Source organism: Medicago truncatula, chromosome 7, assembly GCF_003473485.1.
Source record: "Medicago truncatula cultivar Jemalong A17 chromosome 7, MtrunA17r5.0-ANR, whole genome shotgun sequence".
Classification (NCBI taxonomy): domain Eukaryota; kingdom Viridiplantae; phylum Streptophyta; class Magnoliopsida; order Fabales; family Fabaceae; genus Medicago; species Medicago truncatula.
This window is the reverse complement of record NC_053048.1, coordinates 40,820,946-40,841,813: the sequence shown is the minus strand read 5'-3', so window position 1 is coordinate 40,841,813 and position 20,868 is coordinate 40,820,946. Positions and strand designations below refer to the sequence as shown.

At 34.7% G+C, this 20,868-nt stretch overlaps 3 protein-coding genes across 5 annotated transcripts; all 3 read left to right on the top strand.

Moving 5' to 3' along the window:
- The first annotated feature begins 1,153 nt into the window (after positions 1 to 1,153).
- LOC11436533 (uncharacterized) lies at positions 1,154 to 7,987 on the top strand. 2 transcript variants are annotated; one of them, XM_003624744.4, is made up of 2 exons: positions 1,154 to 1,364; positions 5,320 to 7,987. In XM_003624744.4, the coding sequence occupies exons 1-2, from the start codon at positions 1,358 to 1,360 to the stop codon at positions 7,410 to 7,412; spliced, it is 2,100 nt and encodes a 699-aa protein (XP_003624792.1). In that variant the 5' UTR covers positions 1,154 to 1,357; the 3' UTR covers positions 7,413 to 7,987. The 2 variants fall into 2 exon arrangements, with proteins under 2 accessions (XP_003624792.1, XP_024626277.1); XM_024770509.2 differs by lacking the exon at positions 1,154 to 1,364 and adding an exon at positions 1,857 to 3,800.
- A 561-nt stretch (positions 7,988 to 8,548) lies between these two features.
- LOC11436985 (phosphatidylinositol transfer protein 3) lies at positions 8,549 to 12,560 on the top strand. Its single transcript, XM_003624743.3, has 6 exons — positions 8,549 to 9,694; positions 10,071 to 10,173; positions 10,502 to 10,678; positions 11,151 to 11,249; positions 11,410 to 11,652; positions 11,886 to 12,560. Exons 2-6 carry the CDS (start codon positions 10,105 to 10,107, stop codon positions 12,276 to 12,278), a joined length of 981 nt encoding a protein of 326 aa, XP_003624791.1. The 5' UTR covers positions 8,549 to 9,694; positions 10,071 to 10,104; the 3' UTR covers positions 12,279 to 12,560.
- Positions 12,561 to 14,700: 2,140 nt separating this feature from the next.
- LOC11432678 (serine-rich adhesin for platelets) lies at positions 14,701 to 20,737 on the top strand. 2 transcript variants are annotated; one of them, XM_039828101.1, is made up of 5 exons: positions 14,701 to 15,025; positions 15,155 to 15,210; positions 15,356 to 17,909; positions 17,970 to 18,559; positions 19,408 to 20,737. In XM_039828101.1, exons 3-5 carry the CDS (start codon positions 15,392 to 15,394, stop codon positions 20,350 to 20,352), a joined length of 4,053 nt encoding a protein of 1,350 aa, XP_039684035.1. In that variant the 5' UTR covers positions 14,701 to 15,025; positions 15,155 to 15,210; positions 15,356 to 15,391; the 3' UTR covers positions 20,353 to 20,737. The 2 variants fall into 2 exon arrangements, with proteins under 2 accessions (XP_039684035.1, XP_024626952.1); XM_024771184.2 differs by having other exon boundaries at positions 15,356 to 18,559.
- The last annotated feature ends 131 nt before the right edge of the window (positions 20,738 to 20,868 follow it).

Here is a 20,868-nt window from a genome sequence, read left to right as displayed (position 1 = left end):
TTTCAAGAACCGCAAATGATAATCTATAGTAGAATTTCTCTTGATGGTTGTCAATTGTCATGCATGCTAGTCAATTAAGCTCATAGCACCTTTGGTAAGACAAGGAACAACTATACTTATTTTAACCACGGAGGTCCAATTCTTTTTCGATGAAAGCTATTTTTGCCTGCCATTGACTCTATTTCTTTGGAACAAAAGAAGAGATAAAATTAAAATATCTCAAAAAAAATTCACAACAAAAAACAAAATATCGCTTTCATTTCCCCACCTCTTTTTCAACTTCTATAATCTAATCCTTTTGCAAATTTTATTTCATTAAAAAAATATGAAAGACCAGGAAAAAAAATTGAATAAGAAAACAATAGTCACTCACAGTCATAGTAATTAGTAAGACTCTCTGTTCCTAATTAAAAAACTAAAAATAATAACATAGTTAAAGAAAAACAACAATAGTTGATTTGCTTCTTCTTTTTTTCAATTATAAAAGAGCTATGCTAATGAGTACAACATTGTTACTTAAGAAATTTAACGAACAACCAACCAAACTTAGATAATATGATAAAATAAAGATAACAGATGGACAAATCCCATTAAAAAGTTACTTATCTTTAACAAACTCATTTACCTGTATCTTTTTAAAATTTAACATCACGGTTAGGTTAAGTTAAGATTTAAATTTAAATTCAAGATACATTTAGATTTGTTCATGAACAAGGTTTATCTAATGACATAAAACACTTAGCATAATATTTGAGAATTTATAAAGCAATTTTTAAAATTTCCATAATGTTTTCATCAATTTCAGTAAACTTTTTAAAATAGTTATGAAAATATCTTATAATTTACATGAAGTTAATTTTAGTATGGTTTCTTTTTAACCATATAAAAATAGTTGGTCTACTTTTCATTAGTAAATCAAACAGTATCTCAAATTTATTTAAAATGCTCATACATAGTAATTTATTTAATATTTTTTGGATAAAAAACATTTATAGTATCTTATCATAACTACATTGAGCCAGTAATAATTATAAAATATTTATTTATACTGCTACACTGACAGAGCAAAAAAGTAAGCACGCATGAAGTGAAAAGTGAAAGAGCTGAAAAAAAATAGAAATAAAGTGTTTTGTTTTTTGTTTAAACCGTGTTATTCAAAAATCATAGTTGTGGCTGAACTGGAGCATAAACTTGGTGGATCAAGCACAACACAACCAGGAGGGTCCATCTTGTTCTTCACGTTTTCCTTATATAAAACTAAAATTAAATTAAAATAAAATAATATTGAGAGAGAGAGAGAGAGAGAGAGAGAAATTCGAAGAAGATCTGAAAGCTTCGTTCTAACAGCTTATTAAAAATGCAAGGTGAATATTCATTCATTCTTCATGTTATTCTCAACCCTAAATTCTCTCTCCTTTCACTCAATTTTACTTCTTCTGTTTTTATTATTTCTCAATTTGGACTATAGTGTTCTTGTGGATTTCTTTTTTTATATTTTCATTCTTTTGGTGTTGAATCTGTTAGCTTAGTTGGAAGATTTTGGTTTGATGATGAAATTCAAGTGTTTGACAAAATTTTACGAATTTAGGGAATTCATGCTTATTTTCCCCTTCTTCATGGGGTGAAGGGTTTGAAATTGTGATTCCTTTTTTTTTTTATCATTATCGACGAAGCTTGATGTTTCATTTTGCATTGTTTTTGGGTTAGGGGGGAAATGTATGAGATGGGGAGGGAAGAGATTAGTACTTTAAATTTTGCTTGTATGTTTAATTTTTTGGGGGAGCAAACTCCCTTTGACTCTCTACAATGTAGGGTGATTTGGAGGGAATAAAATGTTTACTAAAATTTAAATCAATTAATTAAAATATCTTTATATAATATATAATTTATTTTTTTTGAAAAGTATAATAGGTTAATTAGTTGTTCCCCTGATCCGTAAGTGCAACTCAAATGGTAGCTCCTACGATATTTGATATGTTGGGGCGTGGGTTCGCACCTTCAATTCTCCACTTCTCCACTTTTCAACACTTGGTGCGCGAGTTTCGCCGCTAGACTGTTTTGAACCAGAAAAATCAAATAATTAGCTCTTCCCCATCCCTCGTGAACCCTATGTTCGCACAATAGCCGTGATCCCTTAATATATATATCTTTTATTAATCAAACATAAGCAATCTAAATACATTGCTTCTCTAAAACCTCTTAATTAATATCAACCATGTAATTTCTTTTTCATTCCTCTAATACCTCTCCATGAGTTCTCGTAGCAAGTATATTGCTTTTATGGTCCTGGCATAAAACCTAGTTAATTTTTATTTTATTTTATTTGCTTTCTCACTGTAATCTCTGCTTAGTCACTCTATCCCATAGTTTCGAAGTATAACTAATAAGTTTAATTCCTCTGCAATTCGTGCAGTTTTGGATATAATATTTGTTCTTAAAGATAGATTTTAAAATACCCCCTCCATCCAGTTGGCATGTTCTTAAACCTTATATTCTCGTTAAATAACTTTGTCGATCTCAGCGATCTTCCGGGGTAGCAAGATTTAAGATCAGTCCAATCTTACAGTTTAACTTGCGATCTTAACAACAGTGGGTGAAGAAGACACATGCATGATTTTACATTATATTTCTAACACTTCGCCTTTGCTTTTTCTGTATTTTCATTCCTAATGAATCAAATTCATGTTAACAGTTTATGAGTTAGCCCGAAGTTTCTGGTGTTACTCATAGTTATGTGGCTTTAAGTCCAAGTGAATGGATAACATTGCATGATGCTTCCCTAAAAACGTTCATTTGATTCTGTTCATTATATTGTCTTGTGTTGTTAATCGTGTATCGCGGAAATTAGTGATTTGTTCAAATTCTGCTATACTACAGATCTATTAGTGGTATAGAGGTGCTATAGCTGCTATTTAACTACATAGATATTTTCTGATCTTATGCTATAGCAGTTGTGATATGTGATTACGTACAATGTGAAAGTGACGGTTGCTTTTGTTTAACAATATGCGGTGACAAGGATTATATAATTTGTTTATTCTTAGATTACTCCAAACTTCATCGATATTTTTGTAGTACCATGATACAGATGTTGCATTTGCACAATGATAGGTAGAAATGGAAGGAAATGATTGAGATATAAGCTCTGCTTGTAAAAAGTTCAATTTTTCTCCAGGGGATAAATGTATTGGTGATGTTTCAAGTTTTCTTAGACTTAAGAAATTTTATCCTGTCATATCTTAAAAGCCTATTTTTGTTTCATTCAGAAGTTTGAGAACGACAGATAATGCTAAAACATCTTTTGTGTATAGTTGAAACATTGAAAAGTATTGAAGTTTTTTTAGGATTATTTTAGAATAATTAGAAATCCATTTGACTCTAAAAAGGTACTTAAATGACCTTTTCAAAAAGTTTTCTTGTAATCATGTTCTGACAGTTCAATACTTTTGCTCAAAAACAAAAAAAAAAACAGAGGCTGAGTGGTAACTGAAGCCTGAATTTAATGCTGAGTCTGCCTTGAATTTATTGCTTTTAGTTGGCATAGATGGGATTACAGTTTTTTACGATAAATTTTAAACAATAATCGGGTTAAGGTGCAAGAAGTTTACCATAGGTTGTATGACGGTTAACAATCCAGGGAGTCAAATACTGTCTACTCTGTTGGGTTTCAGTGCTATAATAAAGCAAGTCATTCGTGTGTTCCCCCCTGTTTATCACTGTTAAGACACCAGGTTGGCATACGACTTGAACTTGCTGATTGATGGCCTGTTACTGCGACAAGCATCTGAAAATAACAGATGGTGAGATCTGTTTACTCAGAAAATTATTGTATATAAATAATCTGATTCATTTCTGATTTGTTTTGAGATATACTGGTTGCATCGAATTTAATGATTGGCATTAGCTTATTCCAGTAACTTCTATGTTTTTATGCGTATTTTACAAAAGACTCAATTTAGGGTAATTGTACGCTTTCATCCCTTTGTGTATGTGTGTGTGTCTATATATATATATATATATATATATATATATATATATATATATATATATATATATATACACTGATTTTTTTTTTCAAAACAAAAATGAGTTGTGTCGAGAAGTAGTATTACCCTGGCTTATTTTTACTGTAGTTGTACTGGAGGCAGTAGCTTTTAGTGGTGAAAACAGGGATAATTTGGGGGTCGGAAGTACCATTGGCCTGGCTTGTCCTTTATTATAAATTTATAATACTGGGGTTAGAAATTTTTAGCTCCATTGCCATGTTTGGTAGAAGTGAAAACAGGGATTAATCTGGGTTAGAAGTCATTACATTTGTGATGCAATGACTTTTTTTTTTGGGTAAGAATTTTCTTAGAAAACGAAATCCAGGAAAAAACAATTTCTTTAGTTCTCCTTATCTTGGCCTCTACAAAAATAGACATAAGTATTAGCAAATATTGTGCAGCCCCAAATGTCTCCATATCATGTTTGTGATTTTCTGGAACTTTTGGACTGTGTTAATGTTGAAGGAATTCATGCACGCACTCTTTCTCTGGTACTGAAAAAACATAACACATGTATATTAGGACCCACAAATTGCTTTCTTAAAGTAGGATCCACTAGTGAAGAATGTATGATCCTTAACACACTTGCACATGCTTGTAAGTACCAGAGTAAAGGTGCATAACTTTTATGCACCCTATAAGGACACAACTCTGATCAATTCAAGTAATTCTCAACATTGTTTTTGCACATATGTTAGGAAAATAAGGGCAAAAGAGTAACCGCGAGGGGATTATTGAATGTGATTTCTTTAAGTAGACATATGGCTATTTCTATGAGACTGGTCTTGGCTTTCTTATTTTCTGGTGTTTATTCTTATAGTCGAGGGTAAGCAGTGAGAAATAATGAGAATATACTGCTATATATTGATAGGATGTTTGCATTAGATATACTGATATATTAAATCTGGGCATGCAAGCAAAGAAGGGAATGGGTGTTGTGCGGAGTTAATGTGGTTATTGCATGAGCTTAAGCAGAAATTTCAAGGAGTCTCCCAACTTCCCTAGGATGCACCATGTTTGATCATTTTGATCTCACTTCAATATAATATATAGTGGTTGCGGGATCTCACATCTAACTATAAGTGATTAAGGCATCTTTTCCTTTGTTGAATTTCTATTGTCAGTTTATGTATTACCTTTCTTATCTCTGAATTTTCAGGTCAGGTAAGAATTATTGCTGTTTTTGCAACTTAACGAATGCATGACTCTACTATCCTCCTAAAAAGGAATAATAATTATAGTGATGTTAATGAACTTTGATACCTATTTGTAGGTAGATCCCCAGACCAGGAATCAATTGGGTCTGGGACAAAGAGGTCCAGTGTGTCATCTGGTGGTAGGTCTCGGAATCGGAAGGAGTTCTTCTATAAATTTGTTGATAGTGACGGTCTGAATGAAAAACTTGTCCATTGGTTTGAATCTGTAACAGAAAAATATACATTGAAACAGCAAGCATTTGATGTGCCATTTGAGTTGATTGAACTTCAAAAATTTGATTATGCATTAGAGGGGATTTCATTTCAGCAGCTCACACGCATGCCTAATGCTGTTCATGCTTCTACATCTGAAGCTGTAGAAGCAACAGCTTGTCTTGCTATTGAAGATTTTCTACATGCTGGTATTAAGGGCTTGTGGGAGGCCTTTTGGAGTCAAGATGAGCCTATGCCTTTTTCTGCGGCTTGTTTGTATAATGCTAACATGAAGTTCTATCAGGCTGAAAATGCTATCGCTAATGGAAGGCTTGGAGGTCTTTGTGGCACTGGTATATTGCTTAATAATTCTAGACATCCTCATGGGAAATGGGATCATCTCCTTGAATTAACGCTTCTAAGAACTGATATCAGAGGTCTAGCTGTTGGCAGTGACTGCCAGCCTTCTTTACCAGTTCTAGGAGAAGCTCTATTTTATGCTATTCGAATGTTGTTGGCAAGGAGTTTGAGTAGACTGAGTTTCTTTCCGGATCCTAGCACAGTATTTGTTCTTCTAGTTGATTCTCAGTACGGGGGAGTTGTAAAAGTTGAAGGAGATGTAAGTAAGCTCAATTTTGATGTGAATAATGTTTATGAATGTGCTGCTGAGTGGGTACAAAATCATTCTAGAATTTCTGTTTCTCCAATTTATAGAATCTGGAACAAACTTGGGAATGCAAACTGGGGAGATATTGGGGCTCTACAGGTTTTATTTGCAACGTTTCACTGTATTATGCAATATGCCGGAATGCCCAAGCACTCTGTTGAAGATTTAGCTGCCGATCATAGTTCACGTCTTCAAACAAGAAGAATCGAGAGGCAGTTAGGAGATACCACCAGAGTGAATGGAAATGGCCCATTTCAATACCAGCAGCGTAGTGTTTCCCCCGAGATTGTCGAAGTTCAGGATGATTATGTCAAGGTCGATTCCAAGGAGTCAATGAAGTTAGAAGAAGGGTCTATGTTATGGCTGGAGGATTCAGATGGGCAAAAGGGTTATCAAATACAAGAAGTAATCAAAACTGGTGAATTGACATACTACATTGCATCTTATGTTGAAGACCCAGGAACAGATCTGTTTCTATATGTGGGCTCTCATCCCTCCCAGCAGGAACCAGCTTGGGAAGATATGAATTTATGGTATCAGGTCCAGAGGCAGACCAAAGTATTGACAATAATGAAGCAGAAAGGTCTATCAAGCAAGTATCTGCCTCAATTAATTGCCTTTGGAAGGATCATACACCCTGGTCATTGTCGAAGGCCCAGCTCTGGTGGAAATTGTGACCACCCTTGGTGCGGGACTCCTGTTCTTGTGATCAGTCCAATTGGTGAAACAGTCGCAGAAATGGTAGAGGCAGGCCGATTTGGTTCAGATGACGCTATCAAATGTTGCCATGATTGCTTATCAGCACTCTCAACTGCTACCTCGGCGGGACTACGGCATGGAGACATCAGGCCAGAGAACGTGATCTGTGTTAGGTCTGGTGTGAGGCAACCTTATTTTGTTCTAATTGGGTGGGGCCATGCTATTCTTGAAGATAGAGATCGCCCTGCTATGAATCTTCATTTCTCATCTACTTACGCCCTTCAGGAAGGAAAGCTATGCTCCGCCTCTGATGCAGAAAGCCTAGTTTATATGCTTTATTATTCATGCGGTGGTGTATTACCTGATCTAGATTCAGTAGAGGGAGCACTACAATGGAGAGAGACATCTTGGTCAAGGAGATCAATTCAGCAGAAGCTGGGTGATATTTCCACTGTGCTGAAAGCTTTTGCTGATTATGTCGACAGTCTATGTGGGACGCCATATCCCATAAACTATGACATATGGCTGAGAAGGTTGAGGCGAAATATTCACGAAGATGATCATGGAAAGGAAATTGACAGCACATGCTAGGATTTCCAACTGGGTCCAATTCCTGAAATGAAAACTCTATAACCTTAATGTGTTTCTCATTGCAGTGATTGGACTTTTGGGCGGTGAATAAAATATGGAAGTCGACAGTTTACTATCTGATGCTCGTGCATTTGTATTCATTGAAGGATTGGTTGGTGTATTTCATCAAAGGAGCATATCATAACTGCTCTTGGTGCAGGTAGGACTGCTTTATCTTCTTTAAACCTTGAGACTCTCTATTGGTGGCATCTTTCGGCATGTGAATGAAGAATAGTCAGTTCCTTCATTTTGAGGAGCCAAGACATGAGTTTTAACAGTTTCCTTTCCATTTCATTGTTCTTGATGAGTTCCTTGTCAAAGTAAGTTGTATTGATTACAACATTCGTTTGTAAAGATAATAGGCTTTCTAGAATACCCTGAGATTCATGCAGTTGCAGGGTTGAATACCATATAAATGGTACACACTGCACAGGATATATAATATTATTCTGTAAATGCCTTATTTTATCGTGTTCATTGTAGTATCTATTTTATTGTTAGAAATTGACTTGCTTCGAGTTTGTTACCACTTCCCACAAATGTGCTTCAAGCCTTCAACTTCATGCGGTGGAGGGATTTTAACGTTTTTGTTTATAAACAAAATATATTTTCCATTTAATAGTTGTCCATTTAATTAATACGTGATAGTGTGACAATATCATCTTCCCAACTTAGAGGACAATCAATCTTGGGCAAACTTTCACTAGTTCCTGTGGAGATTTACAGCTCAACTGTGATTGTTTGAAATGTATTTTATTATGAATACTTGTTAAAAGAGTTTAATTTCTTTAGACGGAAGTCTAAAGAAATGATATGCTTGCATTCAATGATTTAAGTCGTGTGTTTTTTTTTCTTGGATTCGATGATTTACTTTTTAACTTATAAAAAAAAAAAAAATCCTTCAAAAAGAAACTGATAAAAAAAATTTATTCATTTCCTCAAAAAAAAAAAAAAAAATTTTATTCACCTTCCCCCTCAAAAAATATTTTATTCACCTTTATTTAATTTAGTTTTCCCGCATTTCAACTCATTCCATTCTTGGTCAAAAAAATAAAGTCATTCCATTCGACAGTTAAAAAAAACAAAATACATTTCATTCTACTGGTTTCTCTGTTGTAGCCACGTGTTTTTCCCAACCCCTCTCCTTCTTCATGATCCATCTTCCTTCTCTTATTTTCCTTCATCCAAAAAAACATTGTTCTTCTTTTCTCTATTCATCAATGTCAAATGTCGTTTGCTTCGTCTTTTCGTGAAAAAACGGTTTCATTCTTCTATTCCACGGTATTACTTCATTTCATGTTTATATCAGTGGATGATTTACATGCAAATAATATTGCTTATTATTATTGTTGTTGTTCTATTCAGTTGGTAGGTTTTTGTCTGAAATCATGGTCTAGAGCAAAGCAATATAGAATGAATGCTGATGAATGATATATGTCTATTCATTATTACACGCAACAACAAATTGAAGAAGAATTTCACATGTCAAACGAGGTCTAAGAAAGAGGAAATTGAATTGTGTTTATGTATGTTTTCCTTGTTGATGATTGTAATGCTATATATAGAGGAATGAAAGACAAGCAGGCAACAAGCTAACCCATGACGAAACAACCCTCTTGAAAACTACATTCTTAGATCTTCTAGAATACACGACATTGATATGCATGACCCTTTAACTTTTCGTATAAGATCCACAACCTTTGGTACTAGGAAACCAAAAGTGTCAAATACAAATGGCATAGAAAATGTTGATTGTCAAAACACACTTTCTCATGTTTGGTCACTTGGCTTGAAGCGACTTCGAGGGCTGTCTGTCCCACAGTAAAAGTCCTAGTCCCCAATCCCACAAGTGGGAAAACCCCGGTCAAGTCCACACATGTGGTTATACCATTGCTATCATGCGATAAATCATAAATGATTTTGAATTGCGCCATACAATATCTAATTGTTCTTTTGAAACATTTTATGATTGAAAATTCAGCTTGGCAATTTGCGATTTGAATCTTGTTCTGATAATAACTATGTTTGGAATATCGTAAGACTTGAGTTTTAAGTGCATTCCTGATTAGTTTACAAAAATTATTTTACTATTTTGATCTTGAGTGACAAAAATATTACCTTGTTTTCATTTCATTTTGTATTTCCAAAGGTTTGTATATAACAAAAACAAGATTCTTAAGGAAAAGCGTATTCTACTTTTCCCCATAAGAAGGAAACAGAGAATATGGGGGCTTTCTGACGAGGTTGGGGTGTTCTCCTTTGTGCCTCTAGTTTTCTTACATTTTAAACCATGGCTACATGATACAATGATAAAGAGAGCCATTATTATACCAAAAAAGAAATGAGAACATCATTAATGTATGTTTAAGAATTGAAAATAATACTAAATCGACTTATTAATGTACAAATGAAATAGCGGTACGGTGTTTTTGGCCAATTTTGGGTCTAAACTGAGAAGTCAGGCGCCTTTTATGTTGCAGCTGTCTATTTAACAGCAAATAATTATAACAAAGGCGTTAATTCTCAGCTAACAGCGTTGCAGCTGTCTAGAATTTCATTTTATGTACTTACTTGCATCTGAAAGTATGAGCTTATTTTGTATGTCTTCCGTATTTTCAGGATGTTTTAGCTTGATTAAGATTTGAAAAGAAAGATGTCATTTAGGAGATTGAGAGATAGTATACTTGAAAAGATTTTATCTCCAGAAGAGCAGCAGATCAAGGTACTAGACAGTAATTTTGCCCTATTTTATGAACCTGAAGTGTTAAATTTGATGTTTATTGTATGTTCTAACCCTGCATTTTCTATGATGTTCTTCCATCCAAAAGTTTGCATGTGGTAGAATTAGTTGTTAGGAAATGAATACATTTCTCTTAAATTCCCCAACCTGCCAAAAGTCAGGTTCGATGAAATTAGGACAATTAGTTATCTTCCTAATTGGATGAGCAAGAAAACTACTCTACAGCTAGGAGGTTGTTTTAGGGTAGAGATGCCATTTTCTGGTGGTATTTTGAAGTAACAAACTGTTTGGTTTTCTTTGTTCTTTTCAGATCGCAGAAGTCGGAAGGATAATTGGTCCAATTGCCGACAAGTTCCCGGCTATATGTTCGGATGCATCAGTGCTAAGGTTTCTTAAAGCACGAAACTATAATACTATAAAAGCTGCAAGGATGTTGAGAGCCAGCATAAAATGGAGGCTGGAGTTCAAGCCTGACAAGATTAGATGGGTGTGAATCCAATATTACTTTTTATCTGTTTTATAAAAAATAAAAATAAAAAACAAAAGAATATATATGAGAGTTCGATTTGGAAAAATATGAAGTACAGAAATTTCTGAATATACTAGTCCTCTAAGTTCGTTTTGGTATGGTTTGATGAGTAAAAAACTTGGGAACTTAGATAAATATAGCTTAATCCCAATGAAGAACAATTAAAACAAAGCTGTTAGCTTTAGTTTACAAATGTACTCGATGTAACTAGGACAGATCTATCACTTTACAATGTTAATTTTGATTGAAAACAAGTAAATTTGGTCACTTCAACACTGTTAACACTCTCTGTCCGATTTTATTCTGTTTATCAGATTTCAGGATAACATTCCTGACCATAATCGGGTGGTTTTAAATAATGATGAGTTACTTACTGTTAACTAGGTAAGTGCAACTAAAGGACCATTATCTATTTGCTTTATACAATCAGGATGATGTAGCTCAAGAAGCTTTGATGGGAAGGATATATAGGGCTGATTACTTGGACAAGCAAGGAAGGGTTGTTTTTGTTATTAAAGCTGGACGTCAGGTAATCCAAACACTTCGATGGGAATTAACTTAAATTTCATTTTTTTCTTTCTGTGGATGTACTCAATCCTCCTTGTTGTGTAGACGTCATTGTTAATATAATCGATGATTCAATCTTTTAACTAAGACCTTTTAACTAAGACCTTAGTTATCCATTGTAGAGTACAAGTGCGACAATCGTACAGATCAAGTACCTTGTTTACTGTTTGGAGAATGGTATATTTAATTTAAGTTCCACACAAGAACAAATGGTTTGGCTAATTGATTTTCAAGGGTGGAGCACATCGTGCATATCAGTAAAGGTCACCCGAGATGCTGCTCAAGTCTTGCAGAATCATTACCCTGAAAGGTTGGGCCTTGCAGTCTTCTACAATCCGCCAAAATTGTTTGAGTCATTTTGGACGGTACGATATCATAATCTATCCCCTCTTTATAACCATTTTTTCCCCGCTTTTGTGTGTGGTGGTGGGGGGTGGATTTTATTATATGAGACGTATCTGCATGATGAAACAGGAGACATTTGCTTATCCTGCAAATGTCACTTTAGTGAAACCATTTCTTGTGAGACAGGAGACGTACTGCTCAAGTTATAGGATTTATTTTTCTGTGTTTGATAAGTGTGCATTCTTTGGAACAGATGGTGAAACCATTTCTTGAACCCAAGACTTACAGAAAGGTGACATTTGCTTATCCTGACAACCAAAGGAGCCGAACGATGATGGAAGAACTCTTTGACATGGACAAGCTAGAATCCTGTTTTGGTGGAAAAAATACAGCTGGAATGAACTTTGAAGCTTATGGTCAAAAAATGAGAGAAGATGACAAAAAGATGATTGATTTTATTGATTCTTGCTGTTCAACCTCAGAAGCTAATGAAGTACTGCAATCAAGGAATGATTCTGATAATGAGTCATCTGGTAGTGAAGCTGTTTATTCAAACTTGGATGAAGATGAAGAAACTATACTGAAGCGGTCGCCGTACTCCGAATATGAACCCATGAATGAGGTTCATCATGAGAAAAATGAGTGAAGAGCTGAGCCAAAATTTAGCAGACCAATATGTAAGGTTGGTTTTTAAGTTGACATCTACATTTATTTCAACCAATGCCCAATTAGATCACTATCCAATGTAGCAGACATCAATATATGGAGCCATGCACCTTTTCAGTGAAAGTGTGAAGAAGTTGAGTTGGCTCTTTTGGCATGAGAATTTCAGAAGTGGGGTGTGTTTGTATTTTGAAATGTGTAAGGATTTGTTGTCATGCAACCCACCGTTCTTTCATGTACAGTCTAACCTATGTCCTAAATGTAACAACAAAAAACATATTTGTTATATATAGATTTTTTTTTTATAGAAAATTTCAACTTTTTATAATGTGACCTCTAAAAATTATCCAAAAAGGACAAATTCAAAAGATATTTGAGATTCTTGATGACTAAATTGTTACTCCCTCCCTCCCGTTTTATCTGAGCCTTTTTTTCTTTTCACACATATTAAAAAAAAGTGTATAAATGAAATAGAGAGAAAAATAGTTTTGAGTGTCTTGTTAAGTATTGGTGCATTCTTTCTTATCATAAATGTAAAGTAGAATATATTGAATTGAGAGTGATGAAAGTAATATTAATTAGAGTTATAATTGTAAAAAAGTAACTATTGTTGTATTAAAAAGTAAAATGAGTCAATTTTTTCGGGACAATATTTTTTTGCAAATGACTAAGTTATTATGGGACGGAGGGAGTACCTTATAATTTTCGGAAACTAAATTTATCGTGTAATTTTTTCTTAGATAATAGTTAGAATGGTGAACTTAAAAGATTGGACCATCATAACGAAGTAATTATAATTGTTGGTTTAATAATAAAAAATGCAATGGTCAAAGTTTAATATGTTTCTTGCCATTGAACTTCACTAGTTTTTTTGACTCTATCGGAGCTACTAGAAGATCGAACACAAGTTTTATTTCACCATTGAGGACTATTCAAAAGAGGATGAGCTTGCTTGGCTTGTAAGTAAGTAAGGTGGGAATAGCTCAAACCTTCCAACAAGGGACATATGAAATGACTTCAGTCTTATCTACTTAAAGTCTGATTCAACATGATTCGTTTAGAAAAAATGATAGACTTAACCTCTTTTTAAAAAATCTATTTATTTAAATAAGTCAGACTTTAATGTTTTGTTTAAAGTTAATTAAGTCTGTCAAACTTAAGCATCAGCTTGTAGTCTTTAAAAAGAATAAGAAAAAAAATAAATCAAAAGTTGTCGGAAATAGCTAAATTGAATTGATAATTTATTGAGAAAATAGAGACAAGGAAGATTTCATCGCCCTTGCCGGCCAAAATCAGGAACCGAATTAAAAATATTTGTGAATGTATATTAGGTTGGCAGTCCAACACCAGCCTGGAAGAACAAAACACTGACAACATGGCATGTTTTATGGAATAGTAAATTATAAAAATGTCAAAAACTCCATGAAGCAATCATCGTGACCAACATCCATTTTTCATCATTCTTTCTTTCAATACTATATTAGTTTCATGAATTTAATAATATATTCTATTAGAGTATTATTGAATGCATGTATAAAATAATTGTTCAATTAAACTCTAGCAGTTTGTTACTAATAAATAATTGATTTTGAATAATTGATTTTATAAAACTAATTTGAATAGAAATTAAACTCTTGCTTATATTTGAATGCATATATATATAATAGTGACTTGAACAATAAATTTAAAATTATCTCTATGAACTTAGTTAATTGGTATGAACATTATATAATATATGTAAGATCGAAGTTTGAACCTATACATCCTATTTATTCATCTGAATTTCTAAAAAAAAATCAACACTAATAAAAATTGAGTGAACTACACACTTTTAAATTAGAGTGAATTTAGAAACAAAATCAATTATATTCAATCTAATGTGAATGGTTGGTGTGCAATGTAAAAGTGTTATAAATTCTAGACTACCAAATTCATACTACATAATTAAAAAAATAGCGCACACAGTTTTCTATTTCTAAATAAATATAAAGTTCTTCAAAAAAAAAAAAATATAAAGTAGATTTCTTTTTTATTACAAAGTAGTTATTTTACAGAAAGCAACTTCTGTGCTATTTTTCTTTTTCCCTTACAAAAAAAACTTCTGCACTATTTATGTGACTCGAACAAAATTTAGAAGAAAATAACATTGAACTATATTTTTTTTATGATATAAAAACATAAAACTATATTGATACATGCATATCTAAATTATTAAATCATTGGTAACATTTTATTAACCATGAAATTGTAATTCCCAATCTCAATTGGTCAAAACAATGAAAAATATGAACTCTAGAATTCTCCTAAACCAAAATTACCATGAAACAAAACAACCAAGGTGACCCGTGAACACCATAGTCATCATGAATTAAATTGAACATTAATGAAACTCTAAACCAAAATTACCATGACATGTCCCACACAACACAACATAGATCTCACAACATGAAAGCATGACAGAGTAAAAGGTTTTCTTTCCAGACAGCAACAATGAAAAAAAAAGGAAAAATTTAGAATAATGTCATCATGATAGATAGTATTCTATCATTTTCTTTCTCTTCTTTTCGTGCCGCCCCACACTCTCTCTTTTTTCAAACCAACAAAGCTCACATATCCAATGCCATAACACATACATTCAGCTTCTTTTGTGAATGTTTTGTCTCATAAACCAAACAAAAAAATATACATAGAAAAAAAAAACAGGGGATTCCCACATATCCTTGATTTCTGGTGAGTTTTTTTTCTTCTCAAAAATTTCATTTTTTTTCTTCATATTTGTTGACCCTTTATTCCATAATTGATTATGCTGTGATCAATTCATCATTTTCCTAAAAAAATCTAATTTTTATTTGATTTTAGGGATTGGATTTATCATTGTTGTTCTGTGTCATTCATTTTGATTCATTGGTGTTGAGGTAAGTTTAAGCTTAAATTTTTTTTAAATTTCAAAACTTACTTATTTTAGCTTTTATTTCCTTTTATGGAACTGTTGATGATGGATCACTGGATCTTATTTCGGGTATCCTTTTGTTTGTTTATGGTTGATGAATCAAAAAACAGGTTTTAGCTAAGGGAAGAGTTATCAAAGAGAAGGAGATGGGATCAGTGATTGAAATTGGAATCAAAATTAGGAAATTTGTTTTCATTTCAATCAGAGGGGTTTACAGATCAGCTTGCCATCATCCATTTCTTTTGGGATTTTTAGGTTTTTTGCTGTTTTTGTACATATATTTTCCTTTTTTGTTTTCTGTTTTGGTTTCTGCATCTCCTGTTTTAGTCTGCACTGCTCTTCTGCTTGGGACCCTTCTCAGTTTCGGACAGCCAAATGTGCCTGAGTTTGAAAAGGAAGAGAGAGTTACTCATGGTATTTCATCGTTTCAAACTGGATTTTCGGAGGGTGAAACCATTGTTTCTGATAGAGATGAGAGCTATTTTGTGAGAGGATATTCGGAACATAGAAGTGATATCGAAGAGAGTGGCGTTGAAGAAGCGAGTTTGGTGGCTGTTAAAGATGATAGGAGTGAGGATGATCATGGTTTGCTTTATGACTCTGCGCTGGATGATGTTAACTTGCAGGATATTCAGCATGAGAACGAAGTAAAAGGGGATGTAGAAAGGGAATTACATAGTTTTGACTTAGGAAAGGGCAAGGAAGTTCATGACGGGAACCTCACATCCGAAGTTGTTTCAAGTGACGACGAAGCTATTGAGAAACAGTATGTCATGGTTCAAAAAGAAGATGATGATGATATTTTTGAAATTGAGAATGGGAAAGCTCGGGGAGGCGGGTTTGATTCATTTAAGGAAGGTGATGCAGATTGTTCGCCTAGTTCATCTTGGAAACGGGTGGACAACAACACTGATGAAGACGACTCTGAGGATTCAGGGTCTGATAGGGCAGAGAGTTCTTCACCGGATGCTTCCATGGCTGATATCATGCCGATGCTTGATGAGCTCCACCCACTTTTAGATGTAGATGCCCCACAGCCTGCTCATTTGTCCCATGATGGTTCTGATGCTGCATCCGAGAAATCTCAGAAAAGCGACAACGATGATGACGATGATGACAATAGTGTCGAATCAGATGAAGATATTGAAAATCATGGTGAAGCGGAAGAAGATGGTGTTGATGAAGAGGAAGAAGCAATGGAGGGTGGCCAAGAGGATGAAAGTAAATCTGCTATCAAGTGGACAGAGGATGACCAAAAGAATCTTATGGATCTGGGAACTTTGGAGCTTGAAAGGAACCGGCGATTGGAGAGTCTTATAGCTAGGAGAATGGCAAGGAGATTGATGACTGAAAAGAATCTAATAGACTTAGATACTGCCGATGTTCCCTCTAATGTTGCGCCTATTTTTGTTAGACGAAACCCTTTTGATTTCCCTGATGAATCTTATGCTGGCATGGGATTACCACCCATTCCTGGTTCCGCTCCATCTATTCTACAGCCTAGACGAAACCCTTTCGACATTCCGTACGACCCAAATGAAGAAAAACCTGATCTTAAAAGGGACAGTTTTCAACAAGAGTTCACACAGTTTAATCAAAAAGATGCATTTTTTCGGAGGCATGAAAGTTTTAGCATGGGACCATCAGTATTGGGAATATCTAAGCAAGAGAGGCATGATATTAATTGGAAGCCTGTGTTTGTATCCGAAAGGATGGTTTCGGAGGGAACAAGCTATTTCCAGAGGCAATCTAGTGAAGTAAGTGATTCAAAGTTGAGCGAAGTAAGTGATTCAAAATTGAGTTCTGTTCCAGATACTGAGTCAGCAAGTTCAGGTGATCAAGATGAGAGGAAATTAAGTGAACGGGACTTGTCTCCAGAGACTGAATTAACATCTAATTTGGATGGCGTTTCTGTTGAGGTTGGTCATGGAAGTGGATCCTCGGAAGAAAATGAATCTGTGGAGATGATACAGGGTGAGGAGAGCAATGTTTACCGTGATGAAGATGAAATAGTGCTCGGTGGAGTGGAAGATCCTTCTGAGATGGAATTTTATCCTGCAACAGGAGAGCTTGAAATCGACGAGCAATTCAATGATGAGGTAACAGATTTGACAAGAGAACCAAGTGTTGATGTGAGCAGCAGTAGATCAAGCCAGTCCTACCGATCAGAAGTGATTGACGACATACCTGATGAGGAATCAGAAAAAACTGCAAATTTGCAGCATGAAGATGGTCACTTCCCAGAATCGAGAACTTCAACCCAAACTTCAGTGGAGGAATCGATAATTTCAACCCGAACTTCAGTCGAGGAATCAAACTTCCAGCATATAAGTGGTGAGGTGGAAGAGACCCCACTGGTACCAGTTTATGACTGTAGCCCACCCTCAGCAGAACAGCTTATATCTTTTTCTTCCGTGTCTTCGGATTCAGCAACAGAGTTTTCTGAGACAGCATTGCATCCTGTCTCAGTCGATACTACTGCTGATGTGGCTGATAAAGAGTACGAGCCGAAGGACAGACTGGAGGATAATTCTTCTAATCATGAGAAAATTCAAGCAGCCTCTTCCGAACTGCATGTGGAAGTCAAAAATGAAATGAGGTCCGAGAAATCTGAAGATATAGATGATACTGCAGAGGAGTTATCTGCAGTTATGCCAAGTTTTGTTGATCAAAATGGACCTACAATGACTGAGTTTTCTGTGGATTCGAACTTTTCTCTGGATATTGGATCAGAAAAGGGTGTAACTGATTCAGGTTTGTTTCATGAACAGGATATAGACAACCACATATCTGCAGATTCTGAAATGCTTCATCAAGACAATGTAGAGTCTCCAGATTCAAACTATCAACTGGCTTCTGATAAGTTACATCTATTGGATAATGAGTCTGTGGAAGATGCACTGCCCAATGCAGTATCTAGACTAGATAATGAAGATATGTCTGTTTCAGTACAAGATGAAGATGAAATGCCGGATTCCGTGGCTTCTGATTCCCACCATATACCTTCTAATGGTTCATCTGTGCATGCAGCAGGGGATTCACAGTTCTTACCAGTAGAAACAGAACATTTAGAGAAAAATTGGTCAAATGAAGAACGCATATTTCCGATCGAACAGGATAAAGTCTTGTTGTCAAGTTCCAGGGAGCAAGGTAACACCATTATCCACCAAGATCTGGATAAGAATATGGTTTCTTTCACTTCTGATAACCAACAAGAAGTTGATGTCAAGTCTCCCTCCGACTTGGAGAATCATCTGTCACGCTCTGATAAATTGGTAGATGCACAATTTTCGAGTGATCACCATGAAAGTCATGTAAGTCAAATAATTCATTCCTTGAACTTCTTTTGCTTTAAGGTTCCATATGTTTAAGGAAAATCACATATGAGGAAAAAATAGATACAGTTGTAAAATGTTTTCATAGAAAGAATTATTTTCCTATTGCATTTTAACCCAAGAAATTGGAAGTCGTTGTAGCTTTTCCTCCTACTGATAATATTCTTGTTGAAGTTGAGTTTTGGATAAAAGAAAGAGAAGAACAAGAAAGAAAAAAAAAATTATGGTGAAATATGTTTGATACTAACTTAATACAAAAGACTAAACATTAACCTCTATTTATCGGTATACAAGACTCCTAATCCTAAATTAGTAGGGAAATCGGTAAATAAAACATGATAATGATTGAGTAATATGGAAACTGATCCTGCAAGATAATCTAAGATACATAAGATTAGAAACTGGTCTGAGTAGAGAAACTAATATATTAAATGTACCTCAGATTTTGATTTCCAATGAATGAACATTTTTCAAGACCTCATTTGGTATGCTGAAGACAAAGAAAGACTCTTCTATAAGAGCTTTGCAGAAAGATGAGTCAAGCAAATAAATGTCAAACAGAGGATACTTGGCATATGACAATTTTTCATCTATTGCACAAGTTGATAGAATTGTTACTTTTAAAGAAGTAATTGTTCAAGCTGTGTTTTCTGTTATTATTTCTACATGCACATGATTGATAATCCGGAATAATTTGTTCTTTCGTTTTCATCTGATGCTCATGACAGCTCTGCTGACATTGCATTTGTTTAGTGTAAAGTGAGGTTAATTGATCTTAGACTCTAAATAAGCTAAAAAAACTGATCATAAATTCTGACATTCTGCAGAATCCTGATAACATTATGGTAGAACCTTCACAGGATGCCGGCACTTCCAATGATGGAGTTGGAGAATTGCATGAACATGACTCCGTATTTGAAACTCCTATTATGATCTCTTCTGTGACTTCTGAAAATTCTGACACCCCTGAATTCCGTTCACCCACTGGTGAAGTGGATTTGGAAGTTTATAAGCATCACGGGGAAGTTGCTAATGAAGACCAAAATGAAGCACAACAAAACTTAGTTCCTTCAGCAGAGGGCTACATGTCTCCAAATAATGAAGAAAATTTCAACGAATTTGATTATATGAAGGATATTGACGAGGAATTCTTGTCAGAATTGGACACAGTTGGGGATTTTAGAGTCGGTGATGCTGGTGTATCGCATCATACTGACTACGTCCATGAAGAAACTAGAGATGCTCAACTTAGTTCACTGCCCGAGGATGTAAAAATAGCAGAGGTTGAGCAGGACAATGACATACCAGTTCTTGAAGTAAGATCACTTGAAGATATTGACATAGCTTTTAAGCAACTTCAAGAAGGAGTTGATATTAATGATGTCATCCTTCCGAGTACAATTAAGGATCAGCTTGTTAGTGATGAATCTAGAGATCACGTAGAAGTTAATTCAGACCTTCAAGTCATTGAAGCCAGATCCCTAGAAGATATTGATGTTGCTTTAGAGAAAATATCTGAAGATAATCAAGGCGAGCTGCCAGAAAAAAGAGATGCAGAAGATGCTTCAGTCAAACTGGAAGCAAATGAAGATGGCTCAGCGAAGTTGAATGAATCATTTGATGTATCAACCAGTGCTGAAGAAACGAGCAGAACTCCAGTTGATAAATTGGATAATGTATCCATTAGCGGCTCTAGTAATAAGGAAAAATCTCACAGTAGGAAATCTAGTTCTAGTTCCAGTTCCAGTTCGAGCTCTAGCGATTCTGATTGATGCCGAGAGAAGTCATTTTGAGCGAGAGCTGAAAGAGTTTTTTCTTATTTATGTTGTTTTGCGTATTTTTCTTTGGAAATGGGAGTTTGAGTTTCTTTCTAGCCTCAGAAGTACCATGGGGTCTTGGCTAATGGTAGTCAGGTCAGGTTTCTATAATTTTGATGGATTGGTTTCTTCAAGAATGAGTTTTGGTTTTATTTCTTGAAGCTTGCAGTTTTTTGGTTAAATTTTACCCTTCAGTGTGAGCAATTTGGTATATATATAGGGTGAGAGCTTATTTCCAACAGTGTTGCCTCTTGTGTAATCCAAAAGAAATTGGATTTTTTGTACATTATAAATTTGATTATAGAAATGGTGATTGAATTTGTTTCTATGTATACATCAAGTAGCCGTTTCCGGGTTCTTTTTCCAACTTATTTTCTTCCTCTTTGCATAAGAACTGTTTTGTTTATTGAGGGCCAGAAAATGTAGTAATATTCCTCAATTTTGGCTGTGCCACTATTGACCAAGTCAATT

Bases quoted from the DNA above. Each gene is read 5' to 3' on its own strand.
- LOC11436533 (XM_024770509.2), top strand. From the start codon at position 3,761: ATGGCCTGTTACTGCGACAAGCATCTGAAAATAACAGATG. The intron at 3,801-5,319 runs GTGAGATCTGTT...ACCTATTTGTAG, and splicing joins GCATCTGAAAATAACAGATG to GTAGATCCCCAGACCAGGAA.
- LOC11436985 (XM_003624743.3), top strand. From the start codon at position 10,105: ATGTCATTTAGGAGATTGAGAGATAGTATACTTGAAAAGATTTTATCT. The intron at 11,250-11,409 runs GTAATCCAAACA...TATCCATTGTAG, and splicing joins TTATTAAAGCTGGACGTCAG to AGTACAAGTGCGACAATCGT. The intron at 11,653-11,885 runs GTACGATATCAT...TCTTTGGAACAG, and splicing joins TGTTTGAGTCATTTTGGACG to ATGGTGAAACCATTTCTTGA.
- LOC11432678 (XM_024771184.2), top strand. From the start codon at position 15,392: ATGGGATCAGTGATTGAAATTGGAATCAAAATTAGGAAATTTGTTTTC. The intron at 18,560-19,407 runs GTAAGTCAAATA...GACATTCTGCAG, and splicing joins GTGATCACCATGAAAGTCAT to AATCCTGATAACATTATGGT.